The sequence below is a fragment of the Pygocentrus nattereri genome, chromosome 24, assembly GCF_015220715.1.
Source record: "Pygocentrus nattereri isolate fPygNat1 chromosome 24, fPygNat1.pri, whole genome shotgun sequence".
Taxonomy (NCBI): domain Eukaryota; kingdom Metazoa; phylum Chordata; class Actinopteri; order Characiformes; family Serrasalmidae; genus Pygocentrus; species Pygocentrus nattereri.
The window spans coordinates 4,139,630-4,154,629 of record NC_051234.1 but is presented as its reverse complement, the minus strand read 5'-3'; the positions used below and the strand labels follow the sequence as shown (position 1 = coordinate 4,154,629).

Below are 15,000 nucleotides of genomic sequence, written 5' to 3'. Positions count from 1 at the left end.
ATTCCCTGTCAATCACAAGTATGATTTTAAACACAGAAGGTTAAAGCCCTGTTGGAGCTGGGTTTGTTTTACCAGAGGAGGATCTATAATGCATTTTGTGGGATTTGACTCTCTGTTCCCACAGGATGAATTATTCCCAAATAATTTCCCCCAAATTCCCACAGATAGCATGATTTGAAAGGTCATAGCCCAGATGGTCACATCAGCGTTATGCATCAGAACACACTCAGCAAGAGTAACAGTGCATGTCTGTGTCTGTTAGCCACTTCTGTTATTCTGTGCAAAAGAAGGAAACTGAGGGCTGGAGTTCAGCAAAGTCTGGGGATTTCCCTGCTTTAACACCTTCACAAAACCTGACCGTTATCTGCTGAGTTGAAACCGGTGTGTTAAAACAGGAATATCACCGAACTGTGTAGGAATCCAGACCTGCAGCAGTGGAGTTCCCCACTCCTGCATTAGTGTGAGGTGGACTGGAATTGGACCACTATTACTGTGTAAGCTCCATGTTCAGCCAAGTACAGAAGGCCTTTCACTCCACAGTCAGTACTGTAAAAACTACAGATTAGTTTGGGAACAGGACTCTTTTTCTTGAGGTCTTTTTTATGTTTTTACATACCAAAAATTGTTATAATTAACCTTTACTTGACCATTTTCCATCACCTAAAAGTAAACATGCTGTTCTTGTTACTGTACATTTAAAACTGTAAACAAGCTCCGATCTGGTTATCTGGAATTCTGCCTTTTTCAAAAAGCACTCAGAGCTAAAGCGTTCCTTATAACTTCAGTAGGAATGTGCAGCACTAGTTTAATGTAGGCTGAATACATGAGCTGACATGAATTCAAAACAGGCTGTTTTTGCAGCTTAGTCTCCATAAATGGACCATATGGACCAGTAGTGAATGTTAAGTTTTGACATGTTACTTTGTAAAATGTAACCTTATTTAAAAAAAAAAAAAAAAAAAGTGAGGGAAATTGGATTTTCCACGATATGGGCCCTTTAAGCCATGGCCTCCATGAAATGAGCTGTCTAAAATATACTAAGCCAGAATATTTGCTGACTTCTTTTCATGTCTGTGTTGTTCAGGGCGGAGTCGCAGGAGGAGCCGGTGTATGAGAGTTTAGAGGAGTTCCACGTGTTTGTGCTGGCTCATGTGCTTCGCCGACCTATAGTGGTGGTGGCTGACACCATGCTGAGAGACTCTGGAGGAGAGGGTACGACACACACACACACACACACACACACACACACACCAGCCAGGCTGAAGTTGCACAGGATGGCTTAATGTGACGGATCTGAGAACTGTGCACAAACACACACGTCTGATCTTTGCAAATCAGATCTGAGCCGCTTTCATATGTGGTCCTAGATCAGGCACTTAACCTATTCTTATCAGATCGGAATTCACATGTACTTTTCACTGTACACACGTGATCGTTTTTACGTTTACGGCATTTGGCAGACACTCTTATCCAGAGTTATCCGGAGTCTTGCCCAAGGACTCTTATTGGTGTAGTGTAGGGTGCTGCCCAGGCAGGGGATTGAACCCCAGTCTACAGTGTAGAAGGCAGAGGTGTTGCCCACTACACTGTCCAACAGTCATCATTAGAGATAAGTTAAAATATCAGATTTGAATAAAAATCTGAACTGAGCAGTGAGGCTTGTACTGTGAACATCGCCAGAGGGGCTCAGATCTGATTTGGAAAGATCGTATTTGCGGGTCCACTCGGCTCTGAAAACATCAGATGTGTGTGAATGAATCCTCTACAGTGAACAAGCTTCTCCATGTTTTAATGCACAGTTACTGTTCGTTTGCTGACTTGAACATATTGAAAAAAAGGTCACACTTTATTTGGATGGTCCCCTATAAATGATGTAGTTTAGAGATACATATGTGATTGAACTTTTTGGTGATAGTTGATGGATCAACACCATTTAGGTTAGGCTTAGGTTTAGGAGTAGGTGTAGGTTTTGCCTTAAGGTTAGGGTTAGGTTTAGGATTAGGCTCAGATTTGAAAGATTCACACACTACTTCAAGTTCATTTGCATTTAATAGATATTTAGTTGAATGTTAGTTGAGGTTGAACTGAACATCTAGAAAGTATCTACAGTGGACTATCTAAATAAAGTGTTACCAAATAAAACCAAACTGGCCTGCGCAAAAGTTTCCATTTACCATGTAACCTTTGTTTTATGGGCTGTGCAAAAGTTGTGGCACATTTATTATTTTATGTTGTTTTTATTTTCCATGTGATGAACTGTGTTTTTCTCACTTACACAACAGTTAGTTTGGCCACGCAAGCTGATTGGTTGAGAAGCGTTCTGACGGTGCTGTTACTTCACTATAACATTACGGCTTTTTCACAAACACTGTCACTCCACTAAGATACCATTGCTGAGCAACGACTTTGACAGCTGTAGGAGGCGCTCAAGCCATTCGAAGGTTTTTACTTCTTACTTTGCCACAAACAGAAAACGGACGCTGTTAAGATCACATCTGACCGACAGCCGATTTGGTCCGACTCTGAAGACGAGACGACACTGAATTCCCAAACTGTCATCACCACTGAGCAGCTTTTCAGTCGGCAGCTGTGACAGAAGAACAGCTGAACAACCTGGAATCAGCCAGAAATGAACCCAACACCATTCGCCAGACGTGTCTGATCTTCAGAGTCGGACCAAATCAGACTGAGCCATAAAACTGACCCAATAAAAGACAGAAAAGCTGCTCAGTGGTGACGACAGTTTGGGAATTTAGTTTAAGGAGCTGGAGAACGAACTGCCAGCTGAGCAGCGAGTGGGCGGAGCTCGTTACTCTGACTTGTTAAGGAACCATAATTTGGAGGAACTGAACATCAAAACATGTTAAAAGCCGCGTTCACGGCCAGTTTATTCATTTCTTACTTTACTGTTGTATAAAAGCGACAGAACACTCGAGGTCGCATGATATCGCCTTCGGCTTGTGTCTGCGACCAAATCACAGCCGTGATGTTATTTTGAGATAACACACTCCCTCTCATGTTCTATTGCTTAATTACCTTATCAGCTAAACATTAATTTGACTGAGGGTGTCCAAACTGTTGCGTATGACTGTTCTTAGAAAAAGAAAACAACATTGGAAAATTTCAGTCTTTAACCATCCTTCCCAGACATCTAGTCTTACTGCAGGAAAAGGAAGGCCTATAGTTAATTAGCCAGTGTCCGCTGCGGCATGCTGTCAGTTGTTGTAGTAAATAGGCAAAAAAATGGCAGCGTCAGCAATTGTATGTTGTCTTTAAACCTTTTCAGCTTTTGCTCCAATCCCATTTGGCGGGATTTATCTTCCCCTGGAGGTACCGGCTAACAAGTGTCACCGCTCACCGCTAGTCCTGGCCTACGACCAGGCTCATTTCTCCGCACTGGTTTCAATGGAGCAGAAGGACAGCTCCAAAGAGCAAGGTAGGGTGGTCCTGACACTTTAAAGTGCAGGAAAACGTCATGAGGGTGTATTTTTAACTGTGTACTTGTTGCAGCCCAGTGACCTAATTCAGGTTTATGAGTATGATTTGAAGTCTAGACGCTTACAAAGGAACAACTGGTGGTTGTTATTATCCTCTTTATCCTCTGACTTCTGTCTTTAGGCTTTCACTAGGCCTGAACAGTATTTACAGAATACTTCCCTGAGATTATAGTGGTTGGATCAATAATTGAACTAAGGCTGCTTTCACGTCTACCTGGTTTTGCCGACCTGTCAAACTTTTTCTTTAGTTCAGTCCGTTTTGACGGACCCACACTCAGGTCCACGCCAAATGAACTGTGGGTTGTAATTCAGTTTGATGGTGGAGGGAACACATTTTTAAGGTGGTCCATGACAAATGAGCCCATCTCCCTCTCTAGCAACACATCGTTGCCGTACAGTCCGCATAATCTGCCTATTTTAACATTTGACTCTTTACAGATTCTCATATCGTGCAGCCAAGCTGCTCTTAATAGCGACACATCAGCAGTAGCAAAGCAGTGGGTTTTGCCAGATGGACCGCGGGTCGTATTATTAATAGGGTGGGTCAGGCATCTGAGCTCAAACTGAAGCAAAATTAAACCAATTGATCACAAGGTATATTTTTATAACTCATTAAATTTCTTTTTTCATGCAACATTTTAATGAATACATATATACTGTTCGATCAGGGGTTCCCAACCAAGCAGTCGTCCTTCACTGAACTCCATATTTTGAACTAAATTACGAGTGCACTGCTGCCACGCACCCCAATAATAGCATCACTTGCATTTTTAGTGATGCGCTGTATTACTAATACTACTGCTATTAATATTAGTAGTATAATCACTCTGTAGGTAGTCTGATCAGAGGAGGATGGGTCCCCCCCCTGGTGAGCCTTGGTTCCTCCCAAGGTTTCTTCCTCAGCTCTGAGGGAGGTTCTCCTGGCCACCGTTGCCCCTGGCCTGCTCACCTGGGGGTTTTACATTCATGTTAAAACTCTGTCTTTACTGGATTTCTGTGAAGCTGCTTTGTGACGACATCCGTTGTAAAAAATTGCTACACAAATAAATTTGATTTGATTTGATTTGATCTGTATGCTGGATAAATTAGCAGCACTTTCCTAAATTGTAAGATTTGGCCTATTTTGTTGATTTGTGGCTCTCCAGCTCATTTTTCCTGAACATAGGACTCTTTCAAACAGATCTACCATAAATCTTTTGCCTCATATGTTTTTCTTATCTGATTCCCTGCTGTGTGAATGTGCTGTTATGATATTTTTGATGGGTTTTTTTAAATCTTCATCCTTGTCTTCGATGTTTTTTTTTCTTGTCTTTGCAGCTCCAATAAAATGTTAATATTGTCAGTGTATTCGTTTTTGACTTCTTCATTTATGTTAAATGAAAGAAGCCAGTAGCAACCTACACACGCTTACGAGGCCATACAGGGATGGGGATTTTAAGTTTAGCATTCCGTAAAATTTGATGGAAAGAATTGAGGCTTAAATTAAAAAACATGCTCATGTTAATTACGTTAATGATAATTATAGTGTATTTCAGCGGTTAGTTGACTAATTCCCCCTGTTTATTGCTGCATTGTTGCAGTACAGTAGCAAACTATCCATGTTGGTGTTGGTCTGTAGTGCGTTGGTTGGGAATCTCGATGTTAGGCTAATAAAAGTTTAAAAAAAGAGAAGCAGGTTGTTTTATTGGCAGCAACTGGGGGAAAATGCGAGAGCAGCTGAGTGCTTATTTCCCTGCTGAACTACTGATTAATTGCTTATATTATTTGGTGCACAGTTTTTACAGTGTGAAACAACATGGACCAAATTAAAAAGATATTGTGACAAAACCTCAAGCTCTGATGTGAACATTTACAAATGAACTAGACAAAAAATGTGCTATTAATATTTCAGAGGCCAGCGTTGAGTTACAGAGTCATATATTGTGCAGCTCTTTATACAGTTGTTTTCCAGTCCTCAGGGAGCTCCATCATGTCTATTTTGTTTTGTTGGTGGTGGTGGAGTAGAAGGGTTCTGTGAAGAAATGTGTTGAGAATGAAGGTTTACGCAGATTGGTCCTTAAAAATTAAGCCACGGCAAAAAACATATACTGTACTAACCAAGTTCTCCTCCCTGACAGTGGTGATTCCTCTGACCGACTCGGATCACAAGATGCTGCCTGTGCACTTTGCTGTAGACCCGGGCAAGGACTGGGAATGGGGCAAAGACGACGCCGACAATGTGATGCTAGCCAGGTACGGGTTCAGTTATGCTTACGGTAGTGCAATTCTTATAGTGGATGCCCTTACGGTAGAACTGCTGAGAGTGGCAATGGCACCATCTGATCTGTCTGACCTTGTGGGTCACATCGGTTAAAGCATTGATCTAGGATCAGTTATGGCTTTCAGATGCTTATGAAGTCGATCAGATGGGTAAAGAGGAGCTGGTTGTACACTGTAAGATGCTTGATAAATGTTAAATGTGGGCCTGTGAGCTGTAGAGTGACTCAGGCCTATGAGTCAGAGTTTGAGCAGCAGTAAGCACACTAATGCCAGGCTGGGCTGAATACATTATCCACAATGACAGCAGCGGCTTCATGTGACTTGGGGCCGCATTCGCAAAGAACAACAGGGCAGATTCCAGTTCAGAGCGAAAAAAAAAAAGCCTTCACCATCCTGTGCTCTCCTCTTCCTAGCTAATGTGGGACGAATGGATATATATTCATTAGGGGTACAGAAATAAAATTGAAAAATCATGCGGTTAACTCCAGAGCCAGTATTTTAATGCACCCGTAAAACATTTCTAAACCAGAGGAAAGCAAAATGAAAAGCCTGTTCATTCTGTTCCTTTAACAGATGCTGTACGTAGACCTATTGTAATTCAATGATAGGTTCGGAAAGCTGTTGGAAAGCTCGACATTAGACCCTAATCTTATACTCTTGATATCTTCATGTTAAAAATAATGCTGAACAATGTCAGAAAAGTATACAGATGGCATTCAAAGATATTTTCTAGTAGAAAAATACTACAGTACTTGGCAAAAGTCCCAATTTGAACGTTTCCACTGTTAGAAATAAAGGTACAGTGCAGGTACATTTTCAACAGTGGATTTACGGTAAACTGTGCACCAAAAAATGTTTTCCCCCCAGGAGAAAAGTACATATTTGTACTTTTTTATAATCTAATGTTTTAAAACAGAACAATGAAATAAAGAGGCTGGAGACGAGACGGGGTGTGGAGTCAGTACAGCTTAGAAAACATTGTTTCAATGGATTGTGTTCCCTGACTAAAGGTACTGAGATGGACCCTTGAGGGTCCCACTATAAAACAGTTAGAGTATCATACACTATATTTCCAAAAGTTTTCGCTCGTCTGGCTTCACACTCATATGACATTGAGTGACCTCCCATTCTTAATAGTCCATAGGGTATAATGTGATGTCGGCCCACCCTTTGCAGCTATAACAGCTTCAACTCTTCTCGGAAGGCTTTCCACAAGGGTTAGGAGTGTTTATGGGAATTTTTGACCGTTCTTCCAGAAGCACATTTGTGAGGTCAGACACTGATGTTGGACGAGAAGGCCTGGCTCACAGTCTCCGCTCTAATTCATCCCAAAGATGTTCTGTCGGGTGGAGGTCAGGACTCTGTGCAGGCCAGTCAAGTTCTTCCACACCAAACTGGCTCATCCGTGTCTTTATGGACCTGCTTTGTGCACTGGTGCGCAGTCATGTTGGAACAGGAAGGGGCCGTCCCCAAACTGTTCACACAAAGTTGGGAGCATGAAATTGTCCAAAATCTCTTGGCGCTGAAGCTTTAAGAGCTCCTTTCACTGGAACTAAGGGGCCGAGCCCAACTCCTGAAATCACCCCCACACCATGATCCCCCCTCCACCAAACTTTACACTCGGCACAATGCAGTCAGACAAGTACCGTCTCCTGGCAAGCGCCAAACCCAGACTCGTCCATTGGATTCCCAGATAGAGAAGCGTGATTGGTCACTCCAGAGAACACGTCTCCACTGCTCTAGAGTCCAGTCGCGGCGCTTTACACCACTGCATTCCACGCTTTGCATTGCGCTTGATGATGTAAGGCTTGGATGCAGCTGCTCGGCCATGGAAACCCATTCCATGAAGCTCTCTACGCTGTTCTTGAGCTGATCTGAAGGCCACATGAAGTTTGGAGGTCTGTAGCGATTGACTCTGCAGAAAGTCGGTGACCTCTGCGCACTATGACCCTCAGCATCCGCTGACCCCGCTCTGTCATTTTACATGACCGATCACTTCGTGGCTGAGTTGCTGTCGTTCCCAATCGCTTCCACTTTGTTATAATCCCACTGACAGTGGACTGTGGAATATTTAGTAGTGAGGAAATTTCACGACTGGACTTGCTGCACAGGGGGCGTCCGATCACGGTACCACGCTGGAATTCACTGAGCTCCTGAGAGCGACCCATTCTTTCACTAATGTCTGTAGAAGCAGTCTGCAGGCCTAGGGGCTCGGCTTTATACACCTGTGGTCATGGAAGTGATTGGAACACCTGAATTCAATGATTTGGATGAGTGAGTGAAAACTTCTGGAAATATAGTGTACCTTTATTTCTGAGAGTGGAAGATTGAACAATACAGTGGAAAAATACAGATTTCTTTGAAGAACTGAAAAAACGTTTCATGGAAAAAGTGTAAGCTGTAATAAAGGCAGTGAATGGATACAGTAAATATGTTTATATTGCATTTAGCTGAGTGTTGTTGGTGGAAGATTTTTTTGCCACATAGTGAAAGTCTGAAGAATAGAAGAGACGTAGTCCTGGATCAGCACTGTTCTATTTTAAGATGCTTTGTGGATTCCGGCCCTGCTGTCACTGGCAGGGATTGGCTGATGCACTAGATTAGCAACTCTAGTCCAGTCGTTAGTAGAGATTATCTCTAAATACTTACTATGAACAGAACACAGGGGAACCTGCAAATAGCACAGAGCCGTTTATTTATTGTCTAGAAGCATCAGTTACCTTTTCTATTGGGGCAGCATTTGAGTGAGTAGTTTTCTGAATGTCATGATGAAAATAACAGGAATAATTATCCTTTCAGTAGAATTTTTCAGAATTAAATGTATAAAAACCTTGTTCTTTTTCTCACATATACTGGGTTAATTATCAAATTGTGTTCTAATCGTCGTTAAACCACTACAAAGCAGATCTTCTTCATTAACCCCTAATAATAAATAAGCCTGTAACCTTCACAGACCTACCAGTAGTATGTATGTAGCTACAAAATACTACACCATAGGACCTTAGGGCCATCTGTCTCATTCATAGTCATGTAATCATCATTAAAAGGAGTATTCTGAGAGACGTATATTAAGCTGGGCCTAATCCATCTGTTATCTTCTCTTCCAGTGTTACTTTATCTCTGGAGGCGAAGCTCCACCTGCTGCACACCTACATGAATGTGACGTGGCTTCCTCTACCTTGTGAGGTACAGGTGAGCTTCTTAACCTCTCTTCGACAGACAATACCTGAGCAAGAGTTGATACCTGTTTAGTTGGAGGCTTATTGCAAGAATGTGTGCTTCAGTGTTTTGCTGGATTTCACAACACATGCGACTTCTGCTTTATCCAGTGGAATTTAAGAGGTTTCTGTTTAATGGCTGACATACTGGTGCTTCTAAAGGCAAAAAAAAACAAATCAAGGAATTTCACAGCCGGTGATTTATTTTGTTTTCGGAATGAAAGGGCTCCAGTGTTAAAATGAAAGGAGTTGTTTACTTGAAATCAGCATTCTGCTACCCCTCCCTCCCCACCCCTTTTTTTCTATGCACAGTGGAGCTTTTGAAAAGGTCTGCCTGCATTTGTTTGCCAGTTCAACCATAAAGGAATTTCCCCAAAAATGCTAAGATCACTAATTATCAATAAAAGCCAATTCGTACCCTTTTGCTGTACCAACAGAATTTTCTATGTCTGAAGTGGTAACTTTATAGTAGACAGAAAAATAGTCTTAACTTTGGATGTGTGTTTTTATTCCTAGTATTCTTGAGATTGTTGATTCTAGCTGTGTTAGAATGGTTAGTTTAAAGAGAGAATTCACCCAAAATGCTAACACATTGCCTCTCTGCCTTCCCACAGCAGGCTCCCCTTGCCCAACCAGAGTCTCCGACAGCTTCAGCCGGAGAGGATGCCCGTACACCCCCTGACTCCGGAGAGTCGGATAAGGAGTCTGTGAGCAGCAGCTCAAACGGTAATGGGGACTGCAGCGCCACAGGGAGTGTTGGAGCAGCAAAATCTGGTGGTGGATCTTCTAGCTCCTCGAGCTCATCCAGCAACAGCTCCGCCGGAACGACTGGGACATTAGGCAAAGAGAAGAAGGACAAAAAGGACAAGGAGAAAGACAAGGACAAAGACAAGAAGCGGGCGGACTCTGTGGCCAACAAGCTGGGCAGCTTTGGCAAGAGCTTAGGCAGTAAGCTGAAGAAAAATGTAGGGGGTTTAATGACTGGTAAGACGGCGACGGGCAGCGGGGGCAAACCGTCCGAGGGCACAGAGAAGAAGAAGGGCTCTCTGCGGGGTCGTAAAGGCAGCAAGGACGGCTCGCCCTCCATCCAAACCGGCTCTGAGGACTCTGGGAAAGGCTCGCCCTCTTCAGGAAGCGAGCGGCAGAACGGCAACAGCAGCTCATCCGAGAGCGATCCATACAAGTATAGCTCAGACGTGAAGGTGAGCCTGAGCATCCTTCGGGCAGCCATGCAGGGTGAGAGAAGGTACATTTTTGCCGGTCTTCTGACCACCAGCAATCGGCAACCATACCAAGAGGAGATGATCCAGAGGTACCTGGCTGATGCTGAGGAACGTTTCCGGGCAGAGCAGGAGCAGAGGAGGGAGGCTGAGCGCAAGTCTGGAGTGGTAAATGGGGTACAGCTCAAGAAAGAGCCGTCGGATTTAGGCTACCGAAGCTTTGAGAGCAAGGAGGATGCAATAGATGGAGCTCCGCCTACTTTCAAATCGGCCTCTTTCAGCCCATCAATGTATTCAGGTGTGGTTCCCATCCCCAGACCCACTTTCATCGATCAGTCTCCGGCACCACTTAGCCAGCACCTGCACATGCATGGCTACATTGATGCCCGAAGACAGCTGGCAGGCGGCTCGCCCTCCACTTACCCCGGCCTGCCATCCTATGCCACCCTGCCCCGCCACTGCCCGCTGGCTCAAGGCCCTCCCCACCCTCAGTATCACCCTCCTGTCCCCTCCGCCACAGTGGTCAGCCCATCCCGCGTAACGCCCTGCTTCACTTCGTACCCCCAGGAGCAGGAGCCGCTCGACTTTCTGGCAGACTCACAAGGCGGAGGCTATGCTAACGGCCCAAGGGACCCGCGATCCAATTTGGACAGTCGCAGTGGGCCGCCACCAGTCAGGCACTATTCGCTGGGCAGCGCAGGCGGTTTAGCTAGTCTGCAGTCCAGCCGGTGCCGGACGCCCAGCTGCAACTACTACGGACACCCGGAAACCTGCAACTACTGTTCGTACTGCTACAGGGAGGAGCTGAAGAGGAGGGAAACAGAGCCAGCCATACACAGGTTCTGAACAGACACCTTGTCTTGACTGGCTTTCTGAAGGACTCTGTGGTGCCCTCTTCTCCAGCGGAGCCTCAGCACCACCTGTCCTGTACCGGAGGATTTCGCTTCAGACATTAGACGGGCCTTTGGAGGGGCTCTGATCAGCCACGGAGATGGCTGCTGACATAAATCGAGGTGTCCATACCTCTGTTACATTTGCAGTGGATTTTAGGCAGGAGCTTTGTGCAAGCGCTGTCACCTCGTTTTTGGTTTGTTTGTTTTTTCGTGCATTGTTGTCGTCGCCTTCATACATGATCATATATGTATGAAAGGATTCGTTTTGGGGCACGAATTTGCTGCCGTGCATCGCATAAACACACCACATGCAAATACACCTCCCCCACATTTAACATTAACATCAAGCACAACCAGAAGATGCACATTTGTACAGCTACATATGTACAAAGGACATTCGGTGACTTATTTGCGGCACGTCTGAGAGGGACGAGTAGGGTTTCAGTTTAGCGGACGTATTGTTTTGCCATACAATGTTAGCTAAATCATAGACGTCAGCACATCATGCTGTTAGCCAGCGTCAAGCCCAAAACCAAACAACACAATGCTTTAGCCCTGACCCCTTTCTCTCAAGCCATGTCCTGACTCGCTTAAATCGGGCCAGCAGGACGTTTTTTTCGTGACTCGGTGCTCTTTTGCTCGTCTCGTACCTCCAAAAGACGCTCCGTGTCTAGCTAAACTCTTGAGGAGCAAAACCTTGACAGCCAAAGGTTTTACTGTATAGTCACTCCGAGTAGTGGACGCGTTTGTTAATATTGCTTTTACGTGAAGTTTTGCGGTGGTGACTTTTCAGGTCAAAGAGCAGAACTAGTGGATACAGCAGACCTCTTCTTATATTGTAGAGTTGCTGATGTGTCCTTGCTCAAAACAAGGACGGCTAACGTGGTGTCCCCACAGCGGAGGTTGGAGGGAGAGGGGGTTATATTGCGAAACATGGGGGGGTACATGAGCTACTTAGTTTGTGCTAGTTTTGGGTTGAACCCCTTGCATCCCAAGTCAGTACTACCTTAATTTGAACCCAAAGTTAGCTTTATGTACATTTTATCTGATAACAAACATTTCCTTTTAATTTATACTACGTGAAGACAACACTAGTCTAGTTCATGGGAAAATGTGCATCCTGCTGTAATTAGCCTATTTTATTGAAGTCCTTGCATTACATATTGTAATCCAATGGTTTGTCCCTAATCAACTAAAATACTCAGATGTTCGATTAGAGGTATTTCGAAATGTCGGCGATATATATAGCAAATATATACCCTAGACATGCTGTTTATCCCCCGGAAATACTAAAGATGGGTCAGTGGACTTTTCTCTGCACAAAGTCAAGCACTTTTCTAATGTCCAGAGGTCGAGTGTGGTTGTGTGCTTTTTCTTACGTTTGTGTTTGGTGTGTTGGTGATGAGGATGATGACTATACTAGACTGTTCTGCTGCTGTGGGACGGCGGCTCGGTCCCACGTTGGAGGCACGGTTTTTCAAACTCCACAGCGGAGTTTAGCTCTGATTCGTGGACGTCTCGGCTTTAGGTGCCACTGTGTTGCGCTCAACCTTGCTGTTTCCTAGTTGCCTTTTTCAGTCTCGGTCCAGTCCTTTTGGAGATTGTTGAACTGAACTCAGTTGTCAGTTTTTTGTTTTTGTTGTTTTTTTTTTTTCCCTTTCTTTTTTTTCTGGCCGTAAATGCACTGGTAAAGGTCACGCAATGGAAAATTCATTCTTCATAGTTGATAAGTTGCATGAAGCCACATACATTGAATACTGCTTTTACTACATACCTTACTACTTGTCTCCCGCCGGTTGAGACAAATCGTCTCCATTATGTCAGCGAGACTGTGCTCCCTGTTATGTGAGCACAGAGGGAATGGCTGCTTACGTGTCTTTTGAACAGTTCACAAAACTGGTGTGTGTGGAACCCTGTTAGAGGAAAATTCAGCGTTTTTCAACCATCCGCCGCGTCTGTTGGTCTGTATGCTCGACTACCATGGACAATGTCATTCCTGTACTGTAAAAGAGCATAAACTCCAAACAGGCTCACTAGACGCCGGCGGGCAGTCGTTTCAGGTTGAAAAACACTGAAAAATATATTTTAATAACTTGCTGAAACAGGGTTCCACGTGCCAGCATTTCGCTCAGAAGTTACTTGTGTGGTAGTAGCAGGTGAACGATATCCATGCCAGACGACTGTAGACTCCACATTGGGCATGCCGGCTTGATTAATTGGTTTAACTCTGTTTTGGCTGTGTACTGTATGAAGTGTAATGTCTGTTGTAAAATCTAAACTACACTTAGTGCTTCTAAATTTGTCGGCAGCGCTGCTGGAATATGATCCACGGCTGCACCACGGCACAGTCCTCGGCTGAATGCAATAACTCAACTAAAGGCATTTTTCTGTTGACCAAGGCGTCCCGGCTTGTCTGAAAGTTCCAAAATTTGCCCTTTTTTTAGCGCACCCACAACTTTTGCACAACCACGATCTGAAAACTGGCAAAAATATGAACACACCTCTTCTTACAGTATGTATTAAGCGTTTTTGCAGTTGTTACAGATAAAAAGTTACTGGTTCTCGTTCCCATTTCACACTTTCAGCACTATATAACGCCTTGTGCAAACGTTTTGGCACCCAGGTCAAATACCTGCTGTTGGTTTTCTAATTGCACTTGTTCTACAGGGAACGAACTTCACGTAAATATGCTATTTTTCCATGTTTGGAGCGCAGTTTCTGTTTAATTGCTAAATTCAACATGAATTGAACTAATACAGCATAGAATGTATCACACGGCTAACTTTGAACACATTTTCTCCAGCAGATCAACAGAAACCATGCATTGAAATGTGTTCCCCGTGCAGGATGTGTTGATTTGTTTTCACTCTGGAAATCAACAGAGCTTTAAATTTGCCTGGACTTTTTGCATAAGACTGCATGCGTATGTAGTGGCGCCCAAAAGTCTGAGAGCACCGAACAAGCTGAGTGAAAAATATCTTTGATATTTTGACACAAATTTTCCGAATTTTGTTAGTATTTGGAAGAGAATTGGTTTACGCAATTCCACGTTCGTGGAAAAGCCTCTGATGAGTATATCAGATCTGCTAGAGCGTCGTCTCAGCTTGAGATTTGTACAAAGGACTAAACAGTGTTACAAATGGGCATAAATTTGAGTCGTGACCTGGAAACGATACACAGTCTTGAATCCGCGTTTCATTGGTCACTTTTCTGTTTCAGATTTTTCACATTTTTTAAAAAATGTTCCGCTGGTTTAAATGAAAAAACCCCAGATTTCCAATGTGCTCTCAGACTGTTGCGCCACACTGTATCTGTATAGAGGCCTCTGAAGTAAATATGCAAGATTTTTGGAGTACTGTGCAAAACTCAAAGGCAAATTTGTGCCTTTATTGATGAAATTGGCCATGTATTTCACTGGTTTGTCCAGTGGGTGGCGCAGTTGTATAATTTTTCTGAGGTTCTTCAGTGCATGGCTTGGGACAGCTCAGATCATCAAGGACCATCACTTTAATCCCCAAAAACCGAAAAGAGGATTTACATTTTGCGGTTTCCACCAGAAATGCAACTTTGTGCTGCTTTTTGTTTTATTATTATTATTATTGTTGTTTTTCGGATTGGAGAGTTTTCTCTGGGTGAGGCACATTTCAGTGTAACGCACATAACGATGGACTCTTTTTCAGCTTGTATAGACCAGAACGTCGGCTCGGACGTCCGATTACTACCCTGCTGACTCTCAAACAGAACGTTCCTGTGTTTGTACGTATGTATGAGAACGCTTAGGGTAGACAGTTCACTCCCAAAAGCATCGCAGCTTAAAGCCACAAGCAAGAAATCGTCACTGAAACGACAGCTAATTTCTGAACGAGTGATGTTTCCTCTCCTCACAATGTAACTGTAGCTCACGTTTAGCGCG

At 43.8% G+C, this 15,000-nt stretch overlaps 2 protein-coding genes across 2 annotated transcripts in view; both read left to right on the top strand.

Moving 5' to 3' along the window:
• mtmr11 (myotubularin related protein 11) overlaps positions 1-15,000 on the top strand; it is a 129,431-nt gene that overhangs the window by 41,782 nt on the left and 72,649 nt on the right. The gene's annotated exons all lie outside the window — the stretch shown is intronic.
• otud7b (OTU deubiquitinase 7B) overlaps positions 1-15,000 on the top strand; it is a 65,852-nt gene that overhangs the window by 49,876 nt on the left and 976 nt on the right. The window contains exons 8-12 of the mRNA XM_017708742.2: positions 1,085-1,212; positions 3,287-3,436; positions 5,615-5,729; positions 8,864-8,948; positions 9,589-15,000. The exon at positions 9,589-15,000 is cut by the window's right edge and continues 976 nt beyond it. Of these exons, the coding sequence (XP_017564231.1) occupies positions 1,085-1,212; positions 3,287-3,436; positions 5,615-5,729; positions 8,864-8,948; positions 9,589-11,040 (1,930 nt within the window). The 3' untranslated portion in view covers positions 11,041-15,000. The remainder of the gene's footprint in view (positions 1-1,084; positions 1,213-3,286; positions 3,437-5,614; positions 5,730-8,863; positions 8,949-9,588) is intronic.